This window comes from Artemia franciscana, chromosome 2, assembly GCF_032884065.1.
Source record: "Artemia franciscana chromosome 2, ASM3288406v1, whole genome shotgun sequence".
In the NCBI taxonomy this organism is placed as follows: domain Eukaryota; kingdom Metazoa; phylum Arthropoda; class Branchiopoda; order Anostraca; family Artemiidae; genus Artemia; species Artemia franciscana.
Genome location: NC_088864.1, coordinates 52,811,989 through 52,834,639, shown reverse-complemented (window position 1 = coordinate 52,834,639; position 22,651 = coordinate 52,811,989). Strand labels below are relative to the sequence as shown.

At 35.7% G+C, this 22,651-nt stretch overlaps 3 protein-coding genes across 3 annotated transcripts in view; 1 reads left to right on the top strand and 2 right to left on the bottom strand.

The window, feature by feature from the left end:
* Positions 1-22,651, bottom strand: part of LOC136035198 (cathepsin B-like) — a 109,983-nt gene that overhangs the window by 39,061 nt on the left and 48,271 nt on the right. The gene's annotated exons all lie outside the window — the stretch shown is intronic.
* The window catches only part of LOC136043539 (uncharacterized), a 32,651-nt gene continuing 15,033 nt past the window's right edge, over positions 5,034-22,651 (top strand). The window contains exon 1 of the mRNA XM_065728458.1: positions 5,034-5,096. The gene's annotated coding sequence lies outside the window, so the exon portion shown is untranslated. The remainder of the gene's footprint in view (positions 5,097-22,651) is intronic.
* LOC136035194 (1-phosphatidylinositol 4,5-bisphosphate phosphodiesterase classes I and II-like) lies at positions 14,782-20,164 on the bottom strand. Its single transcript, XM_065716782.1, has 2 exons — positions 20,150-20,164; positions 14,782-15,864 (listed from the first exon to the last, which is right to left on the bottom strand). The coding sequence occupies exons 1-2, from the start codon at positions 20,162-20,164 to the stop codon at positions 14,782-14,784; spliced, it is 1,098 nt and encodes a 365-aa protein (XP_065572854.1).

Below are 22,651 nucleotides of genomic sequence, written 5' to 3'. Positions count from 1 at the left end.
TATTTTGCATCGCTTTTTAATGTGACTATACCATAAGAAATTTGGCAGTGCCATGAAAATAAAATCTTTTCTATCTATATATCTATCCATATATGTAGTTGCCCAGTATAAAGTGCTTAATTTGTAAATCTTTTGATGTATCTATTAGTATCAAAACCCCATTTTTTAAAGTTTAAATGCTTTAAATAGAAAGTTTTTTCTACTGAAGGTAAGGAGTAATATTAAAACCCAAGACAAACAGAAAAATTATTCTGTATAAAAAAACTTATTTTTTATATAAAATTCTAATTGATTTCAAATAATGCTGGTAAGTCTAGCTCACCCTCCAAGAAAAGTTCCCTCAAATGACAGGAAAGTTTTTCAGGAGAATTCTCTTTAGCATACTTTTTTTTAAACAGACTAAGCTCTATTTCTGATTATTTGAAGTTAGTAACAAATGATTCAGCAAATTGGTATATAGACCTATCCTTCTGTAGGGATAACTAAATCTGGTAGACATAAACAGGATAAATCAAACAGTTCGTGGTAACGAACTGTAGTGGGGAGCGACCCAGCTCAATAGTAACCAAAACTCTAAAAAAATGAATTTTGATATCAATAGCTACATCAAAAGAATTACATTTTAATGCTGATTTTAAATATATAAGTTTCATCAAGTTTAGTCTTACCCATCAAAAGTTACGAGCCTGAGAAAATTTGCCTTATTTAGGAAAATAGGGGAAACACCCCCTAAAAGTCGTAGGATCTTAACGAAAATGACACCATCAGATTCAGCGTATCAGAGGACTCTACTGTAGAAGTTTCAAGCTCCTATCTACAAAAATGAGGAATTTTGCATTTTTTGCCAGAAGACAAATCACGGGTGCGTGTTTATTTGTTTTTTTTTTTTTTTGTTTTTTTTTCCAGGGGTCATCGTATCGACCAAGTGGTCCTAGAATGTGAGAAGAGGGCTCATTCATATGTCTTTGGAGATGACTTACTCCCCCACAGTCCCTGGGGAAGGGGCTGCAAGTTACAAACTTCGACCAGTGTTTACATATAATAATGGTTATTGGAAAGTGTACAGACGTTTTCAGGGGGATTTTTTTGGTTTTGGGGGTAGCGTTGAGGGGAGGGAGCTATGTGGGAGGATCTTTCCTTGGAGAAATATGTCATGGAGGAAGAAAAATTCAATGAAAAGGGCGCAGGACGAATCTGGTCACGTTAGAAAAAAAACGTCAAATTCAGAGCTTAATATACAATGCTGGGTGTTCGGAACCTCTCTATTATGGAGTATAGTTTGAAAATAACACAACTATACGAGCGATAAAACATATATACCACAACCATAACTCAACTAACGAAAGAACTGCTAAGAGATAACACAACTATAAAGCGAAAACAGATGAAAACTAACGGGAAAATAAACGAACTAAGAGGTGGAAGGGGCCCAGAGAAAAAATATAATCCTTTTCCAATTTTGAGCCTAACTTCCGCAAAGGAGTAATAATGTCCGAAGCCCCGAAATACCGAATTATTTTTGTTTTCAAACAGTTCGTGGTAACGAACTGTAGTAAGGAGCGACCCGGCTCAATAGCAAAAGGAACTCTAAAAAACGGAATTTTGATGCTAAGAGATATATCAAAAGAATCGAATTTTCACGTTGATTCTAAATATATACGTTTCAATTAATTTAGTCTTTGTCATCTAAAGTTACGAGCCTGAGAAAATTTGCCTTATTTTGGAAAAAGGGGAAACATTTCCTAAGAGTCATAGAATCTTAACGAAAATCACACCATCGCATTTGGCATATCAGAGAACCCTAAAGCAAAAATTTCAAGGTCCTATCTAAAAAAATGTGGACTTTCGTATTTTTTGCCAGAAGACAAATCACGGGTGCGTGTTTATTTGTTTGTTTGTTTTTTTTTCTTTTCCCCAGGGGTCATCTTATCGACCAAGGGGTCTTAGAGTGTCGCAAGAGGGCTCATTATTACGTCAATGAAAAGTTCTAATGCCCTTTTTAAGTGATCAAGTTTTAAGAGAAGAACAGAGTGGTTTTAGGAAGGGGAGAGAATCTGGTTAACAAATTTTCCCTCTAGGATTAATAAATGAGAAGTGCCAGAGCCATCACACCCCTTTGGTCCTAAATTTTATACATTATGAACAAGCGTTTGATTCTGCTGATGCAAGCGCTTTGGAGAATGTACTAGATAAATGAAATAAAGTAATTAGTGCTATGTACGAGAATAAAACATTGTAGTGATCAAGGCCGAAAATGAGGTTAGATACTGGTTTTGTGCACAGTTTGGAGTTAAGCAGGACTGTAGGTCTATTCATATGGATCATTTCAATGAACTTTGTCTTATAGAACGCAACAAAGGCAATGGGAGAACATGAAGTCAATAAGAGAAAGAAAACACTTCTAGACTAAAGTTATACTGATGATTTGGGCATCCTAGATGAAAAGATCGGCAAAATGAATTAATTTATAAAGGTTTTACTGCTTCAGGCTGCAAGAATAGGTCCGAATAGTAATTTAAAGCGGACTTGGTTGCTATGAATAGAAATAAGTGAGGGTGAAGAGGTAATGTTGGGTAGCGAGAAGATTGATCAAGTGGGCAGCTTCACTTACTTACTTATCGCTTCACTTTAGTCAGATGAAGATAAGTGTGCGAACCAAAGATTAGAATAGTGGTAGCTAGATTGATAAAAATTGTCAATTATGGCTCAGAAGCATGGGCGGTCCAAAAAATGCAGGAGGATTTGCTAAAGATTTTCTAGAGAAATTGCTTGCGGATTTTATTTTGGTCACCGTACTGACTGACCTATCTCAAATAGCAGATTATACCAAAAATGCTGTTCAGTCCCACTTTCTAAGGCTATAATGAGAGATATAATAAGGGCTATAATGGCTTAGATGCGTTCTGCAGATGAAGAATGACAGATTGCTAAAGATGGTCCTTTTTGTCCAGCGGGCTAGCGCCAAACAAAGAGTGTTTCCTCAACACCTCGCTCTTTACGCTAAGGTTTTTTATTACTTTAAAAGGTAGAGTTGTAACAAAGAGTCAGCCTTTAGCGAAAAGAATAAGGTGTTGAGGCCGAGGCATCCCCTTTCATATAAAGAATGATTTCTGGTCATTTTAAGTTTTAATGTTGCTCCTTACTTTCAGTCGGAAATTTTTTTTTTATTTTATTTTTGATCATTTTGAAATAATGCAGTGAAATCCATAAGACATAAAGTGGTTTACATAAATTTTGAAGCCTGTGTGGCAAAACTAATCCATGAAGAAGTAATAAATAAAATCATGCTTGAATATATTGATAATGTAAATTAAATTTTTGTTCTTGAATTTCCCATTTTCCCAAGTGCCTTTGGTTATTTTTATTCCTTTTTTTCCACAGTAGGTGATATATTTTTCATTATGTTCTGTAGCCATAGCCATAGCATAAACATTTTATAGCCATTGATCTTGTTTCGAGCAAGTTTTGAGTTATTTGAAAGTTTTTAGTATTTAAATAAAAAAAAGCTTTGAATTGTCCTAATTAAATGGCCCTTGTGTATCAGAAGTTGTTCTAAAAGAATTAGGACAAAAAGTCAAACTTCAGCGTAAAGAGCGAGGTATTGAGAAAGGAGCAGCCTGCCCCCTTGAATATGAAATAAATTCTGTTCTTTCTTAGTTTTAATGTTACCCCTTACTTTCGGTTGAAAACAATTAGTTTTTTAAAAGTTAATTTCTGATTGCTTTTATACAATGCCTGGAAATCCGGCTCCCCCTCCCTGGAAAACTCTTTCCTCCCCCGAAAATCCCTCAATTTCAAAGTCCATTTAAATTCCTTACACGACAAATACCCCACGCCACGAAAACTCCCGGGCAATTCCATTCTAGTTGAAAATTCTCCACACAAAATTTCTTGCAGACGATTCTGGCTGTTAAATATATCTTAGCACACTTTCATTGGAAAAACTCTTTAATTTCTGATTGTTCTAAAATCACACGGGAAATCGCCCTTTCCGTGGAAAATTCTTTTTGCAAATACCCTACCCCCTAGTAACAAATTACTCCCACAAAAATTGCCCTCTGGAGAATTTATGCCGTGATAAACTCCTTCATGGAGAATTTTATGTGGAAAAATCCCCCTACGTATCGATACTCAAAAATTTCCAACCGGTTAAAAATTTCCACCCTGGCCAATTCCTCTTAACATTTCCTTATGTAAAATTTGAAGTTCTGCATTGGTAAAATTGGGAGTTCAATATTGTAAAAACAATAATTATTACTTAAAATAGAGAACCAAAAACAAAACAATCAATTTAAAGGAAAGATGAAGTCAAGTCCCCGGTGGATCTGGGAAGACCAAGGGAACCCTGCCCCCTAGATTATTCTGGTGTCCTCTTTTCCAGTTTTTTTCTTTCTTAACTCTTTTTTAGAATGATTTTGTCAATTATTAACCCTTTTGTCACATTGTCCCCCCAAGTTTTTGCTCTTGATCCACCCTTGAGTTAAATTGACGAAAAGGCCATTCATTTGATAAAAAGGGACTAGAAAAAAATTCCAGACTAGAATCCAGAACAACGCAACTTTGAATACTTAGCGACGCAAATAGGAAATTAGTACTAATTGAGTAGCTATACAACTTCAAAAACGGCAAAACGAAACGACCCAAAGCGGGATATTGGCGAACGTAAGTTTTTAAATTTATTTTAATCTTTAGAAATGATCACAAATCATTATGCTCCGAACATAGAACTGATATTAAGCTTCTTACGGCTCAATAATAATAATAACATTTTCTAAATAATGACTAATTTCGTTTCAGTGTATTTTATTTTATTCAAAACGAAACCTCAATACTATTTTTGCAAGTATTTATTACCTCAATCAGAGGTAATATGATTCTTTTTATAAAACGACGGCCAGATGGGGAATTGCTGGAATGATCTGTAAACCACAGGTGGCTGTACAAGCTGACTAAAACGCAGCTTATAAGAACAAAGACTTTCGTCTTTCAATAATTTCTTCAATTTCATTATTAATGCAAAAATTTTGCCGCTCTTTCCACAGATGAATAGAAGTTAGGGTATTGTATCCGGTTTTTAGCCCGAATTTAGACCTGAGGTAGTAGACCCCTTCCAGTCTTTAGATTTGTTCTAAATTAGTATTTATTTATGCATTGTTTGCTTCTGATGGTAGGATTAAGCTAAATATTTTATGATCTGAAAGTACATCTACAGGGTATGGTTTATAGCCTAATGGGTAAAAGTCAGATAGGAAGAAAAAGAAATATTGGCTACCAATAGATTTTCAATTCAGCAGTTTTTCGAAATAGGCCTAGGCTCTAAAAATGCTTGGTAAAATTCTAGTTTAGTGATTTCTTGTCAACATTTTACCTTAATTTTCAGTTGCTAGTTGCTTTTTCTCTGCCTATAGTTCTGAAAATGCAATTCCTATTATTTGAGTAGAATTTTGAGCCATATCAATGTTTTTTTCAAAATTTTGGAAATGTATTTGCATATTTTTAAAACCTTATAAAATGGAATTGAGCAAAGTTATGAAGCAATGATAAAAACAATTTTCTTGTACTTTAATTAAGCATAAGATCTTTTGACTTTTACCATACACATATATATTTCAAGGTCATCAAAGGTCAGGGCCCTCTAGAGGGAGAATGAGTAGAGGTAGTTGCTTCAAAATACCTTCCCAGGACATTCTTTAGTCTGCAGATTCACCCTGAAAGTTTCATTTTCCTAACCTAAACCCTTTCTGAGATAGCTAGAAGTCAATTAACTAGAATTTTACCAAAATATTTGTCTAGCTAGTTGGATATTACTACTAAAGGTAAAATTCTAGTTAATTGACTTCTTGCTATCTCGGAAAGGGTTTAGGTTAGGAAAATGAAACTTACAGGGATGGGTCTACAGTCTAAAGTATGTCCTAGGAAGGTATTTTAAAGTACCCACCTCCACTCCTTCTCCCCCTAGAGGGCACTGGAATGTGCCTACATGACAGGTGTATAGGCTACCTATTGAAATTTTGACAAAACAAAATTTTACCTTAATTTTCAGTTACTAGTGGCTTTTTCTCTGGCTTTAGTTCTGGAAATGCAATTCCTGTTATTGGAGTAGAATTTTGAGCCATATCAAGGTTTTCTTCAAAATTTTGGAAATGTATTTGCATATCTTTAAAACCATATAGGCTAAAATGTAACTGAGCAAAGTAATGAAGCTGAAAACAATTTTGCTGTACTTCAATCAAGCAGAATATCTATCTAACAAGATTTCATTTTTATAAAATACATATTTTTGAAGGTCATCAAAGGTCAGTAGAGGTAGTTGCTTCAAAATACATTCCTGGGACATACTTTAGTCTGTAGATTCATCTGAAAGTTTCATTTTCCTAACCTAAACCCTTTCTGAGATAGCAAGAAGTCAATTAACTAGAATTTTACCACTATGAAATAACTAAGATAATTCACTAGTCTACCAAGTTAGCTAATATTTGAAAATCAAGGAATAAGTATTACTTACTTAGTTGAATTTTCATGCTACACACAAGAGGGAACACTGCCTTTTGGCAAATAGAAAAAAATAGCATGTAAGCTTATATTAAAAAGTTCTATCCCATCTCTTTACAAAAACAAATATTTTTGCCATCTAGTTGGATAATTTGGTCAATCTCTATAGTAATAATCAAATTTGTCAACTAGTACACACTGGGAGGGGGGGGGGATAAAGTACTTTGACAGTGTGAAGTTAGAAAATAATTCTTACTTCATAGTGTACAGAATAATTGTACCTAGCACATTAGGCATGCAGACCAGCTTTACTTCCCTCCCTCTCTAATGTGCAAATATATAGCCCAAATTTGCTTTTAAAGTATTTTGTTTTTGTCATGCTTAGGTATATTTCATTAGGATGGAACATTAGAGAAACATATTTGAAGAATGTTACCTAGGGGCTATACCATACAAGTACTGTTGCTATTCCAAAAATTACCAGTCACTAGTCATAGAATTTGAAAAGAACTAGACTAGGCTACCAATTTTATCACTATTTTATCATATTTCATCCTAATATTTTGGTTAATGCTAGATATTCATCAGGTTCAAAATAGACAGTAGGCTAAATGCAATTGCAAAATGGCACCATCTTTGTGAAATTGTATTGGATGCATTAGGCTACTAGTGTTGATAAAATACTAGCTTAGTTACTTTTTGCTATCTTGGATAGGTTTAGGTTAGGGAAATGGAATTTTCAGGGATAGGTCTACAGACAAGGGTATGTTGTGGATTACCTTAATTCACACTTTAGAGCAAATTAGTTACAAGAACTGTGATGCTCCATAGTTGATGATAGCAATAGATCTGGTTGTTGTGTTAAGGTCAAGCAACAAACTATCAGGACTAGAGAGTGTTGAAGAGATGCAAATTAAGCCCACTTGGTAACAGTGATCACATGGTAGGTGTGTTTCAAGAACCATTCTCTAGTGATTTAGAGTTGGCACCACTGCACAACAGTAACTTTGGATTGAGTGTGTGAGATGGTTGGGTATAACAAGCTGCATCATTCTCTAAGCTGATTCTATTGTCTTCCAAGAGTGCTATGGTAGTAAGCAATGGGAGGAGTTTTCCACTAGAATCTCCATGGTTTGGCCTCCCATTCTTTGTTGAGCTTCTCTTTGAATTTCTCATGTGAGGTTGCCAAAATTGTTTCTTGACTTAATTGGTTCCAATTATTCGCTAGTTCCTGGTTGAAAAAATCTAGTCAGACCTTGGTGTTAACAGTGGATTTGTACAGCTTTTTGGAAAGTTTTTGTGTTTGTCTTTGTTGGGAAGAGAAGGTGAACAGCTTCTAGTCTGCTTGTTGGAAGTATCTGTAGGTGAGCATCATGTCATTACACCTATGCTGAAAAACAAGTGTTGGGAGGTTAGCCAATTGTAATCTACTGCAGTAGGGCTGACTGCATATACCATCAATCCATTTCGTGGCTCTTCTTTGGACACCTTCAACAAGTTATATATTGGTGTTTCTTGGTTTCTTTCTGGTTTCTGCCTTAAAGTTAATACCAGCCCATGTTTAGTCTGTATCCACTACTCTACTACATTAACTTCAACACATTAAATTGCATTTCCTAACAGTAACAAGATTTTTATAAGGTGGTATCTGCCTCTACATAAATAATTAAAAAAAAACAAAGGGGCTAATTCCTCATCAACGCCCCGCTCTTTACGCAAAAGTTTTTTACTGTTTTAAAAGGAAGAGTCAAATTTTAGCATAAAGAGCGGGGCGTTGATGAGGAAGCAGCCCCTTTCATATACGAAATAATTTCTATTTGTTTTAAGTTTTAATGTCGCTTCTTACTTTCAGTTAAAAAAAACTTGTTTTTTTGCTTAATAAGCTGCATAACACTTTTTATGGCTTATGCGTCGGATGGTGGCGATTTACGCGTCTGTCCAAATACAAAAAAGTTCAAGGTTCTTATTTACCAGCGGAAAATTCATAAGTTTTGTATTATTATTGTTATTTTATCATACGAAATTCTGTATTGGACTCACAAATTTAATTGCTCTTTTGTTAGCTAGTGTTGTTGTGGGGTGTTTCAAACAGGCAAAATTGGCTATTTAAGTCTACATCCGTATTACTAGCATTGTTTCTAATAAGTATTCTTTTTAATTTAAGTTTTGTTTAAACAAGTTACTTGTTTAAAAACCATTGAAGTTTTGCATTTGCTTTGCTAAAAAATTGTCTTAAAAAGTACCAAGTTTAGAGAGTTATGTTAATATTCTTCTTGCTGATCAGTATAATTGTTTTTAAAATTCCTTCTGTTTAAAGCATTTTAGAGAGATTCTAAGCCAACCATGGGCATGTTGCTCTCACAAATGATTTTGCTCAAATGAGTGGATGGAAAACAAATAGAACATTTGATTTTTCTTTTTTATTATTTCAAGACTAGATATCACAAAACCAAGTGTTCATATCGGTGATTGTATCTTAAGGAAATATAATCCGGTAATATTTCTTACGGTAATATTGGTTTGTCTTCTGTTGCATATGCAGGCAACGTTCTTCTTGTTGCCCGGACTTGCCGTGGATTGCTTTCCAATTTTGCTATATTAACCAATGAACTATCTAGGATTGGACTGTCAGTTAATGCGTCTAAATGCGAGTTTATTTGTTTTAATAGCCCTTATGCTGTCCTCCATTCGTTGCTGAGTCTGCAGTTCTGCCGTTTTCTTCTTTAGTTAGTTGGCTTGGTCTGTGTTTTGGTCCAACACTTTCCACTACCTGTTCATCCCTAGTGAATCAAGCCGTGAAAAACCTACGTGTCGCTTACGGAAAAATATCCCCAAACAAAAGCCGTTACAACCGCAACGGTTTGTGTATGATTTACAACGCTTATTGCGCCCCTGTGTTTTTGTTTTTATCAGACACGGCTCCTCTGTTTCGTAAGAAAAATTGCCATACTCTAATTGCGGCTTATTTCAGATATTCCAAATTCCACCTCCGGCTTCCTAGATGGCGCCGAAACAGAAAAATAATTGCTTGATTTGGTTTAATTGATATGCCTTCCTCGGACTCGGTCTTCCAGTGATGATCAAACAGTTCGTGGTAACGAACTGTTGTAAGGAGTGACCCGGCTCAATAGTAACCGAAACTCTAAAAATGATACCAATAGTTACATCAACAGAATCGCATTTTAATGCTGACTTTAAAAAATATATGAGTTTCACAAAGATGAATTATACCCATCAAAAGTTACGAGCCTGAGAAAATTCGTCTCATTTTAGAAAATAGGGGGAAACACCCCCTAAAAGTCATACAATATTAACGAAAATCACACCATCAGATTCAGCGTATTAGAGGAGCTTATTGTGGAAATTTCAAGCACATATCTACAAAAATGGGGGATTTCTCATTTTTTGCCAGAAGACAGATCACGGTGGTCCTAGAATGTCGCAAGAGGGGTAATTCTAACGGAAATTAAAAGTTCTAGTGCCGTTTTTAAGTGACCAAAAAATTGCGGGGCATCTAGACCCCCTCCTACGCCCATTTTTTCCCAAAAGTCACCGGATCAAAATTCTGAGATAGCCATTTTGTTCACCATAGTCGAAAAATCTAATAACTATGTCTTTAGGGACGACTTACTCCCCCGCAGTCCCCGTGGGAGGGGCTTCAAATTACAAACTTTGACCTGTGTTTACATATAGTAATGGTTACAGGGGAGTGTACAGACGTTTTCAGGGGGATTTTTTGGTTTAGGGGGATATTTGACGGGGGGGGGCTACTTGGGAGGATATTTCCATGGAGGAACTTCTCATGGGGGAAGAGAATTTCAATGAAGGATTTTCTAGCATGATTTGAAAAAGCAATGAAAAAATAAATATGAAAAGTTTTTCTACTGAAAGTAAGGAGCAGCATTAAAACTTGGTCATTCTTAAGGAGTTGGGACATTTAAGCTTTAGTGTAAAGAGCGAGGTATCGACGAGGGTTGAACCCCCTCATATACGCAATAAAAACATACGAATATAGAAGTTCGTTACGTAAGTTAATTCCTAAGTTACGTATAATTTTTACCAATGAAAAAGTTTGTAAAAAATTAAAAGTTCTAGTTGCCTTTTTAATAAGTCAAAATAGATTCAAGATCTATTCTCCCTTATTACGCCTTAATAGAACTATTCGTGTTATTACAGCTCGCTCCGAAAAAAAAAATTATTACACTAAACCTTATTATGCCAATTAAGACAGCTCGATTATATCTTAATGAAAATTGATATAAAGAAGAACGCTTTCTTCTTGAAATGAAAATTTCTTCTGAGAATGGAGCATCTGTCTCAGATGCTCCATTTTCAATTTGAATCGGATCTGTGGGGAAACAGAATTCTTGGAAAACGCTTAGAGTAGATAGATCTAGATGAAACTTGATGGGAAGAATAAGTACAAGCTATAGATACGCGATTGACATAATTGGAATGGATCTGTTCTCTTTGGGGGTTGTTAATTTGGAAAAATTAGAAAAATTGAGGTATTTTTAACTTAATAACAGGTGGACGGATGTTAATGAAATTTGATATTTAGAAGGAACTCATGTCTCAGAGCTCTTATTTCAAATCCCGACCAGATCTGTTGACATTTGGGGGAGTTGGAAGGGGAAACCAGAAATCTTGGAAAACGCTGAGAGTGGAGAGATCAGGATGAAACTCGGTGGGTAGAATAAGCAAATGTTGTAGATATATGATTGACGTAACCAGACTGGATCCGCTCTCTTTGTGGAAGTTAGGGGATGGGGTTCAGTGCTGTGGCAAGTTAGGTGCTTTTGGACATGCTAGGACCATGAAAATTGGTAGGCATTTCATGGAGCTAAACAAATTGACTTGATAAAGTCGTTTTCCCTGATTCGACCATCTGGGGGGCTGAAGGGAGTGGAAAAATTAGAAACTGAGGTATTTTTAACTTATGAGTGGGTAATTGGATCTAAAGGAATTTTGATATTTAGACAGACCTTGTGACTCAGAGCTCTTATGTTAAATTGCCACCGCCATTAAGCCTCTGATTTTCCCTTTAGATCAATCTATTGACTCATAGAATTTTGCTAGAGCTCATACCATATGAGCTCTTGGCTCTTCCGACCTCGTCACAGGTGCCATGTCAGCTGTTAGCTCTTCTTTAGATTAAATAAAAAACAAGTTTTTTTAACGGGAAGTAAGGAGCGACATTAAAACTTAAACCGAACAGAAATTACTTTGTATATAGTAATTTCTGTTCGTTTTAAGTTTTAATGTCGCTCCTTACTCCCGTTAAAAAAAAACTTGTTTTTTTTATTTAATTTCTGAACGTTTTTGAATTAATACATGTTTTGATTTTGGCTCTCCGTAGATGAATAATTAAAACGAAATTTGCATTTTTTTTTTTTTTTTGGCTAACTGGGTTTCTCGTAGTTTTGATCGAGCGATTTTGAGAAAAAAGGAGTGGGGGAGGAGGCCTAGTTGCCCTCTGATTTTTTGGTTACTTAAAAAGACAACTAGAACTTTTAATTTTTTATGAATATTTATTAGTAAAAGATATACGTAACTTACAAATTAGCTTACGTAACGAACTTCTGTATTCTCATGTTTTTTTTACGTATATGAAGGGATTCACCCCCTCGTCAGTACCTCGCTCTTTACACTAAAGCTTAAATCTTGTCCCAATTTCTTAAGAATGACCCCTGAATCACAAAAGCCGTAGAATAAATAGTTGAAATTACTAAAAATGCTTTAGCGTAAAGAGCGAGGTATTAGGAGGAGGTTAGCCGATCATACACGTATTAATTTCTGTTCGTTTTAAATTTTAATGCTTCTCCTTACTTTCAGTTGAAAAAACTTTTTCATATTTATTTTTTCATTGTTTTTTTTTTTTAATTATGCTAGAAAATCCTGCTCTCCTTTCATGAAACTTTTCTTCCCCCATGACAAATTCCTCCAAGAAAAGTTCCCCCAACATATCCCCCTTTTCTCGGCCCCGACCCCAACCTAAAAATCCCCCAGAAAACGTCTCTACTCTTCCAAATAACCATTACTATATGTAAGTACTGGTCAAAGTTTATAATTTGTGGCCCCTCCCACGGGAATTGTTGGGGAGTAATGCGTCCCCAAAAACATAATTATAAGGTTTTTTGACTACGCTGAATAAAATGGCTATCTCAGAATTTTGATCCGTTGACTTTGGGAAAATAATTAGAGTGGGAGGGGGCCTAGGTGCCCTCCAATTTTTTTGGTCACTTAAAAAGGGCACTTGAACTTTTAATTTCCGTTAGAATGAGCCCTCTCGCAAGATTTTGTGACCACTGGGTCGATACGATCACCGCTGGGAAAAAAAAAAACAAATAAACACGGATCCGTGATCTGCCTTCTGGCAAAAAATACAAAATTCCACATTTTTGTTTGGTGCTTGAAACTTCTACAATAGGGTTCTCTGAACTACAAAACTGAATTTATATTGCATGAAAGAAAGAGATCTCAAAGATCATTAATTTTTTAATATATTGTTTGTATCATGTTTGTGGTTCTAATCTCTTCTTTATTAATAAAAGCGGAAATTTTAGCGGGTATACTGATTCATTGCATTCTCTTCTAGGGTGATTTTCTTAAAAATCTCGTGAAGCTGGAGCCTACATCTTTGAATCCATCCCTTTTAAACGGTGAAAGAGTCCTCAAGTGAGATGAAAATTCGCCTCGTTCTGCAATTGTTATATTGAAAGTTGATAGTGATGGTTTTTTCCTGTCGTGGGAAAACCGGCGTTGTAAAACCCTTGGTTTTTTGGATATAAGTTGCATTCGGGATACAAGAACAGGAAGATATGCTGTATCTCCCAAATATCCACAAGTTAGGAAACGAATAAGCTCTAAGTATGGTTGTCATGAAGATAAAACTGTAAGAATTTGTTATGGCAATGACTTTGTGAATAACAAGTTTTTGAATTTCAGTTTTAGCAGTAAGCATGTTGCCAAGATTTGGTGTGATGAGATATTGAAAGTGGCCTATAGTCTGTGTGATCTTAATGGATCAGTTGAAACTTTCCTCAAGAAAGCCTATACGGAATTATTACTTGAATCTGTTGAATATGTTCGATCAGAACATGTGTTACAAATTAAATATTTAGAGAAACTTTTTGGCTCGAATGGAGAAGACAGTTCAAAACTAAAAAAGGCGCTTAATGTTTGTCGTGTTAGAATATCTAAACAACGAATACCAATCAATGTATCAACGAATACCAATACCAACCAATCAAAAAAATGCATCAAGATCAAACATTTTACCCTTTAAAAATTAATTAAAGTTTACCGCCACTTGACGGTCAGTCCAGAAGTTGATAAGATTTTTGCCCAAATTTGTGAGGAAAAGAAACAGTATTTAAAACCCGATCAATTTGTAGATGGTTTAAATAATGTGCGGCAGAGAGATCCTCTACTCCATGAAATGCTAGAACCTTTCGCCAATACGCCAGAGGACTTAGAAATATTAAATCAGAAAGAACCAGAAGAAGAAAGCATCCCAGATGAGCATCATTAAACTACAGAGACTTTATATTGCGTCGTCTGAAAGCATAAGTTTCTCCGCAAATCCCAAGTGTTCCTGTTTTTCTAATTATAAGTATGTATGTCAAACATAATTAGTGATATTAGAGCACATAGGAGTTTTTTTTTGTATTTGAAACTGTCGTTTGTCAACTGCTTTTAATAAGTTTATAGAAAATTGGTGCTTTTTCATTCCAAATGAAGCGGATATTGCTATTTCTTATACTGATTTAAGAATTTATCTCTATCGTTTCTTCATGTATCATACAACCCATTGCAAAAGTTTTTCTTTATTGATCATTTTAAAGTTTTTGGAAGAAAACTAGCAAAATAAAGAGCTTTAGAAATTTTGGACTACTTTGAGGTTTATCGGCTGCTTGTTATGTTTTAAAGAAGACAAAAAGTAAACTGAATGTTTTAAAGAAAAGAAAATGTCGTGTCAAGTACTCTGGGGAAAAAGAATATATTTAAACTACAGAGACTTTATATTGCGTCATCTGAAAGCATAATTTTCTCCGCAAATCCCAAGTGTTCCTGTTTTTCTAATTATAAGCATGTATGTCAAACATAATTAGTGATATTAGAGCACATAGGAGTTTTTTTTTTGTATTTGAAACTGTCGTTTGTCAACTGCTTTAAGTACGTTTATAGAAAATTGGTGCTTTTTCATTCCAAATGAAGCGGATATTGCTATTTCTTATACTGATTTAAGAATTTACGTTAATAAAATTTGACCCCTGTCGATTGCTTTCAGCATAATAAAGCATAATAAAACATTTCTGATGACGACTCGCTGGTCAACTGGTCTCCGGTCAAATATGTATTATGTGAAGAATTGATAAAATAATTTGCCAAAGGCTTGGTCATATCACAAAGATCAAGTTTATCGAGTTTTACCGGTAAACCTTTTTCACTGATATAATGACGAAACAAACGTTTATGCGAAGCTAGCCCACAAGGTCGGCTTTCGTCATCCGTTGTAGATGGTTCTTTCTGATTTAATATTTCTAAGTCCTCTGGCGTCACATTATTTAAACCATCTACAAATTGATTGGGTTTTAAATACTGTTTCTTTTCCTCACAAATTCGGGCAAAAATCTTATCAAGTTCTGGATTGACCGTCAAGTGGCGGTAAACTTTAATTAATTTTTCAAGGGTAAAATGTTTGATCTTGATGCATTTTTTTGATTGGTTGGTATTCGTTGATACATTGATTGGTATTCGTTGTTTAGATATTCTAACACCATAAACATTAAGCGCCTTTTTTAGTTTTGAACTGTCTTCTCTATTCAAGCCAAAAAGTTCCTCTAAATATTTAATTTGTAACACATGTTGTGATCGAACAGATTCAACAGATTCAAGTAATAATTTCGTATGGGCTTTCTTGAGGAATCTTTCAATTGATCCATTAAGATTATACAGACTATAGGCCACTTTCAAAATCTCATCACACCAAATCTTGGCAACATGCTTACTGCTAAAAGTGAAATTCAAAAACTTGTTATTCACAAAGTCATTGCCATAACAAATTCTTACAGTTTTATCTTCATGACAACCATACTTAGAGCTTATTCGTTTCCTAACTTGTGGATATTTGGGAGATACAGTATATCTTCCTGTTCTTGTATCCCTAATGCAACTTATATCCAAAAAACGAAGGGTTTTACCAGGCCGGTTTTTCCACGACAGGAAAAAACCATCACTATCAACTTTCAATATAACAATTGCAGAACGAGGCGAATTTTCATTCCACTTGAGGACTCTTTCACCGTTTAAAAGGGATGGATTCAAAGATGTAGGCTCCAGCTTCACGAGATTTTTAAGAAAATCACCCTAGAAGAGAATGCAATGAATCAGTATACCCGCTAAAATTTCCGCTTTTATTAATAAAGAAGAGATAAGAACCACAAACATGATACAAACAATATATTAAAAAATTAATGATCTTTGAGATCTCTTTCTTTCATGCAATATAAATTAAGAGCTTTGGAAATTTTTGACTACTTTGAGGTTTATCGGCTGCTTGTTATGTTTTAAAGAAGACAAAAAGTAAACTGAATGTTTTAAAGAAAAGAAATTGTCGTGTCAAGTACTCTGGGGAAAAAGAATATATTTAAACTACAGAGACTTTATATTGCGTCATCTGAAAGCATAATTTTCTCCGCAAATCCCAAGTGTTCCTGTTTTTCTAATTATAAGTATGTATGTCAAACATAATTAGTGATATTAGAGCACATAGGAGTTTTTTTTTTGTATTTGAAACTGTCGTTTGTCAACTGCTTTAAGTACGTTTATAGAAAATTGGTGCTTTTTCATTCCAAATGAAGCGGATATTGCTATTTCTTATACTGATTTAAGAATTTACGTTAATAAAATTTGTCGATTAGAATCCTAAGTTGCATCCCTACCAGGTATAACTGTCGTCGATTGGTTGTTTTCATGTGGGAAATTCAGTAGAAACCGAAACTTGGATATATGCAATGAAGTAATATTGTAGAAAAACACAATAAGAAACACAATTGTGCTCCTTAGTCCCTTTTATTTATAACTTGTAATTTTTCTGAAATGAAAAATTCTGTTTTTTAACCTTTTTAATGATTGGATCATCATCAAATATCCATATTGATCTCTTTGGTCTACAAAATAGATCTGGTCTTTATGTCGCTCAGTTTAGCCCCTAAGAACCTTCCAAGGAGATTTCTTTATTTAAAAAAAAGTGGTATCTAAATATTTGCCAGACGAATATAGACCAAAGGCTTGACTACTGCTTTATCGTGACCCAATTGATGAGCCTTGTTCCACCCCACGGATTCACAGCGTTTAAGGCACCTGAGTTTTCAAACTATGAAAGAGTAATGGAAAATTTTACTCAGATCACCAGATGACTAAAAAAAAAAAAAAAAAATGACCCCTGTCGATTGCTTCCAGTTTCCTTGAAAGTGACCTTTGGAGCAAGTACAGCTCTTATTTTTTATTGAAAAACTAAAGCGAAAGTAAAAAATTCAACAAATGAAGCACCCGTAGGCTGAACATTTAAGTTTATTCATGGCTTAAGAGATTGTACTATCGGAGGTCATTGCAAGTTGTAAAATATCGCATGCAACGGAAAGCAAGTTAACATCATGGGATAGTGAAAGGTTTGCCATTTTATTTCCCGGTTTTGACTAGCTATTCTTTCCTCAATTTTAATATCATTCAAATAATTGCGTAGAAGAAAGTGTACTAAAAAACAAAAAAGCAAGATTTCTTTTTCATTTTATTGTCTGTTCTATCCTAACCATTTGAATGAAAATTCAGAGGTAAAACTTTTATCTCTACCGTTTCTTCATGTATCATACAACCCATTGCAAAAGTTTTTCTTTATTGATCATTTTAAAGTTTTTGGAAGAAAACTAGCAAAATAAAGAGCTTTGGAAATTTTGGACTACTTTGAGGTTTATCGGCTGCTTGTTATGTTTTAAAGAAAAGAAATTGTCGTGTCAAGTACTCTGGGGAAAAAGAATATATTTAAAGAAGGGAAAAGATATTTGGCGCTGTTGAATTACTGCTATTGAAAGTTGTATTACCGGTTCACCAAGTCCTTTTTTTTATCAGTTTTTATGGCACTTGGTATTAACCAAGTGACATATAGCAGTCGCCAATTCTGTCGGTCTGTCTGTCGGTCCCGGTTTTGCTACTTTAGGCACTTCCAGGTAAGCTAGGACGATGAAATTTGGCATGCATATCAGGGACCGGACCAGATTAAATTAGAAATAGTCGTTTTTCCGATTTGACCATCTGGGGGAGAGTGGGGGCCCGGTTAATTCGCAGAAAATAGAAAAAATGAAGTATTTTTAACTTATCAGCGGGTGATTGGATCTTAATGAAATTTTGATGTCTGGAATGATATTGTGTCTCAGAGCTCTTATTTTAAATCCCGACCGGATCTGATGACATTGGGGGGAGTTGGAGGGGGAAAATCTAAAGTCCCGGTTTTGCTACTTTAGGCACTTCCAGGTAAGCTAGGACGATGAAATTTGGCAAGCGTATCAGGGACCGGGCCAGATTAAATTAGAAATAGTCGTTTTCCCGATTTGACCATCTGGGGGGGGGAGTAGGGGCCGGTTAATTCGGAAAAAATGAAGTATTTTTAACTTATGAGCGGGTGATTGGATCTTAATGAAATTTGATGTTTGGAATGATATTGTGTCTCAGAGCTCTTATTTTAAATCCCGACTGGGTCTGATGACATTGGGGGGAGTTGGAGGGGGGAAACCTAAAATCTTGGAAAACACTTAGAGTAGAGGGATCGGGATGAAACTTGATGGGAAAAATAAGCGCAAGTCCCAGATACATGATTGACATAATCGGAACTGATTTGCTCTCTTTGGGGTAGTTGGGGGGGGGAGTAATTCTTAAAAATTAGAAAAATGAGGTATTTTCAACTTACGAACGGGTGATCGGATCTCAATGAAATTTGATATTTAGAAGGATATCGTGGCTCAGAGCTCTTATTTTAAACCCGACCGGATCTGGTGACATTGGGGGGGGGGGGGAGAGTTGGGAGGGAGAAACCTAAAAATTGGAAAACACTTAGAGTGGAGGGATCGGGATGAAACTTGGTGGAAAAAAAACACGAGTCCTAGTTACATGATTGACATAACCACAACGGATCCGCTCTCTTTGGAGTAGTTGGGGGGGGGTTAATTCTGAAAAATTTGAAAAAATGAGGTATTTTTAACTTACGAACGGGTGATTGGATCTCCATGAAATTTGATTTTTAGAAGGATATCGTGTCTCAAAGCTCTCATTTTAAATCCTGACCGGATCTGGTGACATTGGGGGAAGTTTGGGGTGGGGAGACCTAAAATGATGGGAAACGCTTAGATTGGAGGGATTGGGATGAAACTTGGTTGGAAAAATAAGCAGAAGTCTTGCATACGTGATTTACATAATTAGAACGGATCCGCTCAATTTCGGGGGGGGGGGGGGGGGTAATTCTGAAAAATAAGAAAAATGACGTATTTTTAACTTACGAAGGAGTGATCGGATCTTCATGAAACTTCATATTTAGAAGGACCTCGTAACTCCGATATCTTATTTTAAATCTCAACCGGATCAAGCGTAATTGGGGGGGGGGCAGTTGGGGGGACCGGAAATCTTAGAAATTACTTAAAGTGGTGAGATAAGGATGAAACTGGATGGGAAGAATAGAAACCTGTCTAAGATACGTGACTGACATAACTGGACCGGATCTGCTCTCTTTGGTGGAATTGGGGGGGGGGTGTAATTTTGAAAATTGAGGTATTTGTAACTTACGAAAGGGTGACCAGATCTTAATGAAATTTGATATTTAGAAGGATCTTGTGCTTTAAAGTTCTAATTTCAAATTCCGACCAGATCCTGCGACATTCGGGGGAGTTGGAGGGGGGAACCGGAATTCTTGGAAAACATGAAAATTGGAGTATTTATATCTTACGAATAGATGATCGGATCGTAATGAAATTTGATTTTTAGAAGGAATTCATGTCTCAGAGCTCTTATTTCAAATCCCGACCAGATCTTTTGACATTGTGGGGATTTTGAGGGGGAAATCTTGGAAAAACACTTGGAGTGTAGGAATCGGGATGAAGCTTGGTGGATAGAATAAACATATGTCCTTGATACGTGATTGACAGAATCGTACTGGATTCGCTCTCTTTGGGGGAGTTGGGGGGAGGGGTTCAGTGATTTGGCGAGTTCGGTGCTTCTGGACGTGCTAGGGCGATGAAAATTGGTAGGCGTGTCAGGGAGCTGCACAATTTGACTTGATAAAGTCGTTTTCCCAGATTCGACCATGTGGGGGGCAAAAGGGAGAGAAAAAATTAGGTATTTATAACTTACGAGTGGGTGATAGGATCTTAATGAATTTTGATATTTAGAAGGACTTTGTGACTCAGAGCTCTTATTTTAAATCTTGACCGGTATTAAGCCTCTTATTTTCCTTTTTAAATCAATCTATTGATTCATAGAATTTTGTTAGAGCTCATACCATATGATCTCTTGGCTCTTAGCTCTTCTCGCCTCGTCACAAGTGCCATATGAGCTCTTAGCTCTTGTTCTTCTTCTGATGGGTCCTTGTGCAGTTGTATGCTCCTACATATAGCGTTTCCATGTATTTTGAAATACTGTTTAATTCATACCGTCCAGTCAGATATTACAAGATGCACGTTGCTAGTTCTTATAATAAAGCTGCTGATCAAAAATATTTACCCCAAGGCCTGGTAAGTCTTACTATTAATCCACTCTTGAATTATGTTTGACTTTTACTAGTTATCTTCGTTTCTTTCTTTTGTAGTCTCTATTTCGGTTGTCTGTCCGTTTTGTTTGTTTTTCTCCCAATTTCTTGGGGGGGGGGAGTTTCTTTCTTTTGCAGTCTCTATTTTGGTTGTCTGTCCGTTTTGTTTTTCTCCCAATATTTTGGGGGGTGGGGTAAAAGAGTCTGTGAATGATCTAGATTATATATTTGCCCTTTTTCTCCTGTGCTTCGCATTTCTTTCTGCTTACGGGTTTCGCATGATCGTATAAGTTATCTCTTGAATAAAAGGAGAATAAAACACGTTTAAGGCCTCATTGAGGCTTTCATGGAAAAATGAGAAATTTAAAAGATAAAATCAGAGCTTAATTGTCCACGAAACTTCTTTTTGCCATTTTTTTGTCTATATTGAGGGCTCTTAATAGGGGGGGGGGGGTGAATTTATCTTTAGAGATGTGAGAAATTATTTCTTGAGACATTTTTGAAAAGGAGTTTTGTACAATTGCCTAATATAGTAGGTGCAGTAGTATTTCAGCGAAAATATTGTACTTATTCTAAATAAGGTTCAATATCGTGCTTGATTTGAAGCAGTGTTACCCTATAATTTTTAGTTTCGAACAGAATTCGAACTATAGGCCACAAAATAAAACAGTCTTTCCGTGCTGCGTCATCGGTTTTGGTTTTTCGCTAGTGCTAAGTTCTTTGGAATATCGGTCTCAGTAAAATCAAGAGTACTCCATGGTGATCTCGCAGAATTTTCTGATAAATAAACATTAATAACAGGGATTCGAGGAGTTCAGTGGAACACTGATAATCAGCGGTCGAGTGGATGCGGCAATTCGAGGAGTATGTGCATGTAAAGAGGCTGGGAATCCTATTCTACTTACAATTCACTCTGTAAAAATGCACTTTTGTTATGCCTTTTTAAATAGCTTAACACGCTGTAGTAAATATGTCGTTTCGCTAATGCAAACGTTGAATGATAACAAGTGATTTGATTGAAGTAAAAGGAGGAAACCCCGCTTGATGAGTCGTGTATGATTTATTTTGTACATTTTGCTTGTCTTTCTATTCTGATGTTAGCTTTTATATGTTTTCCAAATAATACATTTGATCGGGCAATCGAAGAACCATCAGCTGAATAAGTTGTTTGTAATTTAATGAGTTCCCGTATCTGCTACTTTAATTAACTGAAAGTAACGAGCGACATTAAAACTTAAAACGAATAGAAATTTATCCGTATATATAAGGGGGCTTTTCCTCCTCAACGCCCCATTCTTTACGCTAAAGTTTAACTTCTCTTAACTCTACTTTTTAAAACAGTAAAAAACTTTGGCGTAAAGAGCGGGGTGTTGAGGAGGAAAAGCCCCTTACATATACAATGTAATTTCTGTTCGTTTTGAGTTTTAATGTTGCTCCTTACTTTCAGTTAAAAAAAAAATGTTTTTTTTTATTTAATTTCTGAACGTTTTTGAATTAATGCATGTTTTGATTTTGGCTGAATGGCTTTCTCATAGTTTTAGTTGGAAGATTTTGAGAAAAAAAGGAGCGGGGGAGGAGGCCTAGTTACCCTCCGAACGTTTTCATTAGTAAAAAATATACGTAACTTATGAATTAACTTACGTAACGAACTTCTATATTCGTATGTTTTACTACGTATATGAGGGGGTTCACCTCATCGTCAATACCTTGCTCTTTACACTAAAGCTTAAATTTTGTCCCAATTCCTTAAGATTGACCCCTTAATCACGAAGGCCGTAGAATAAATAGTTGATTACTAAGAATACTTTAGCGTGAAGAGCGAGGTTTTACGAGGAGGTGAGCCCCCCATATGCGTAATAATTTTTGTTCGTTTTAAGTTTTAATGCTTACTTTCAGGTGAAAAAACTTTTCATATTTATTTTTCCATTTTTTTTTAAATAATGCTTGACAATCCTGGACTCCCTTCATTTGAAATTCTCTTTTCCCCCTTTGTAAATTCTTCCATGGAAAGATCCTCCCGAGTAGTCACCCCCCCAAACCAAAAAAAAATCCCCTAAAAACGTTTGTACACTTCCAAATAACCATTACTATATGTAAAAACTGGTCAAAGTTTGTAACTTGTAGCCCCTCCCACGGGGACTGTGGGGGAGTAAGTCGTCCCCAAAGACATAGTTGTTAGGTTTTTCAACTATGGTGAATAAAGTGGCTATCTCAAAATTTGAGATTAGGGGGCCTAAGTGCCCTCCAATTTTTTTGTCACTTAAAAAGGGCTCTATAACTTTTAATTCTCGTTAGAATGAGCCCTCTTGCAACATTCTAGGACCACCGGGTCGATAGGATCACCCCTGAAAAAAAAAACAACTA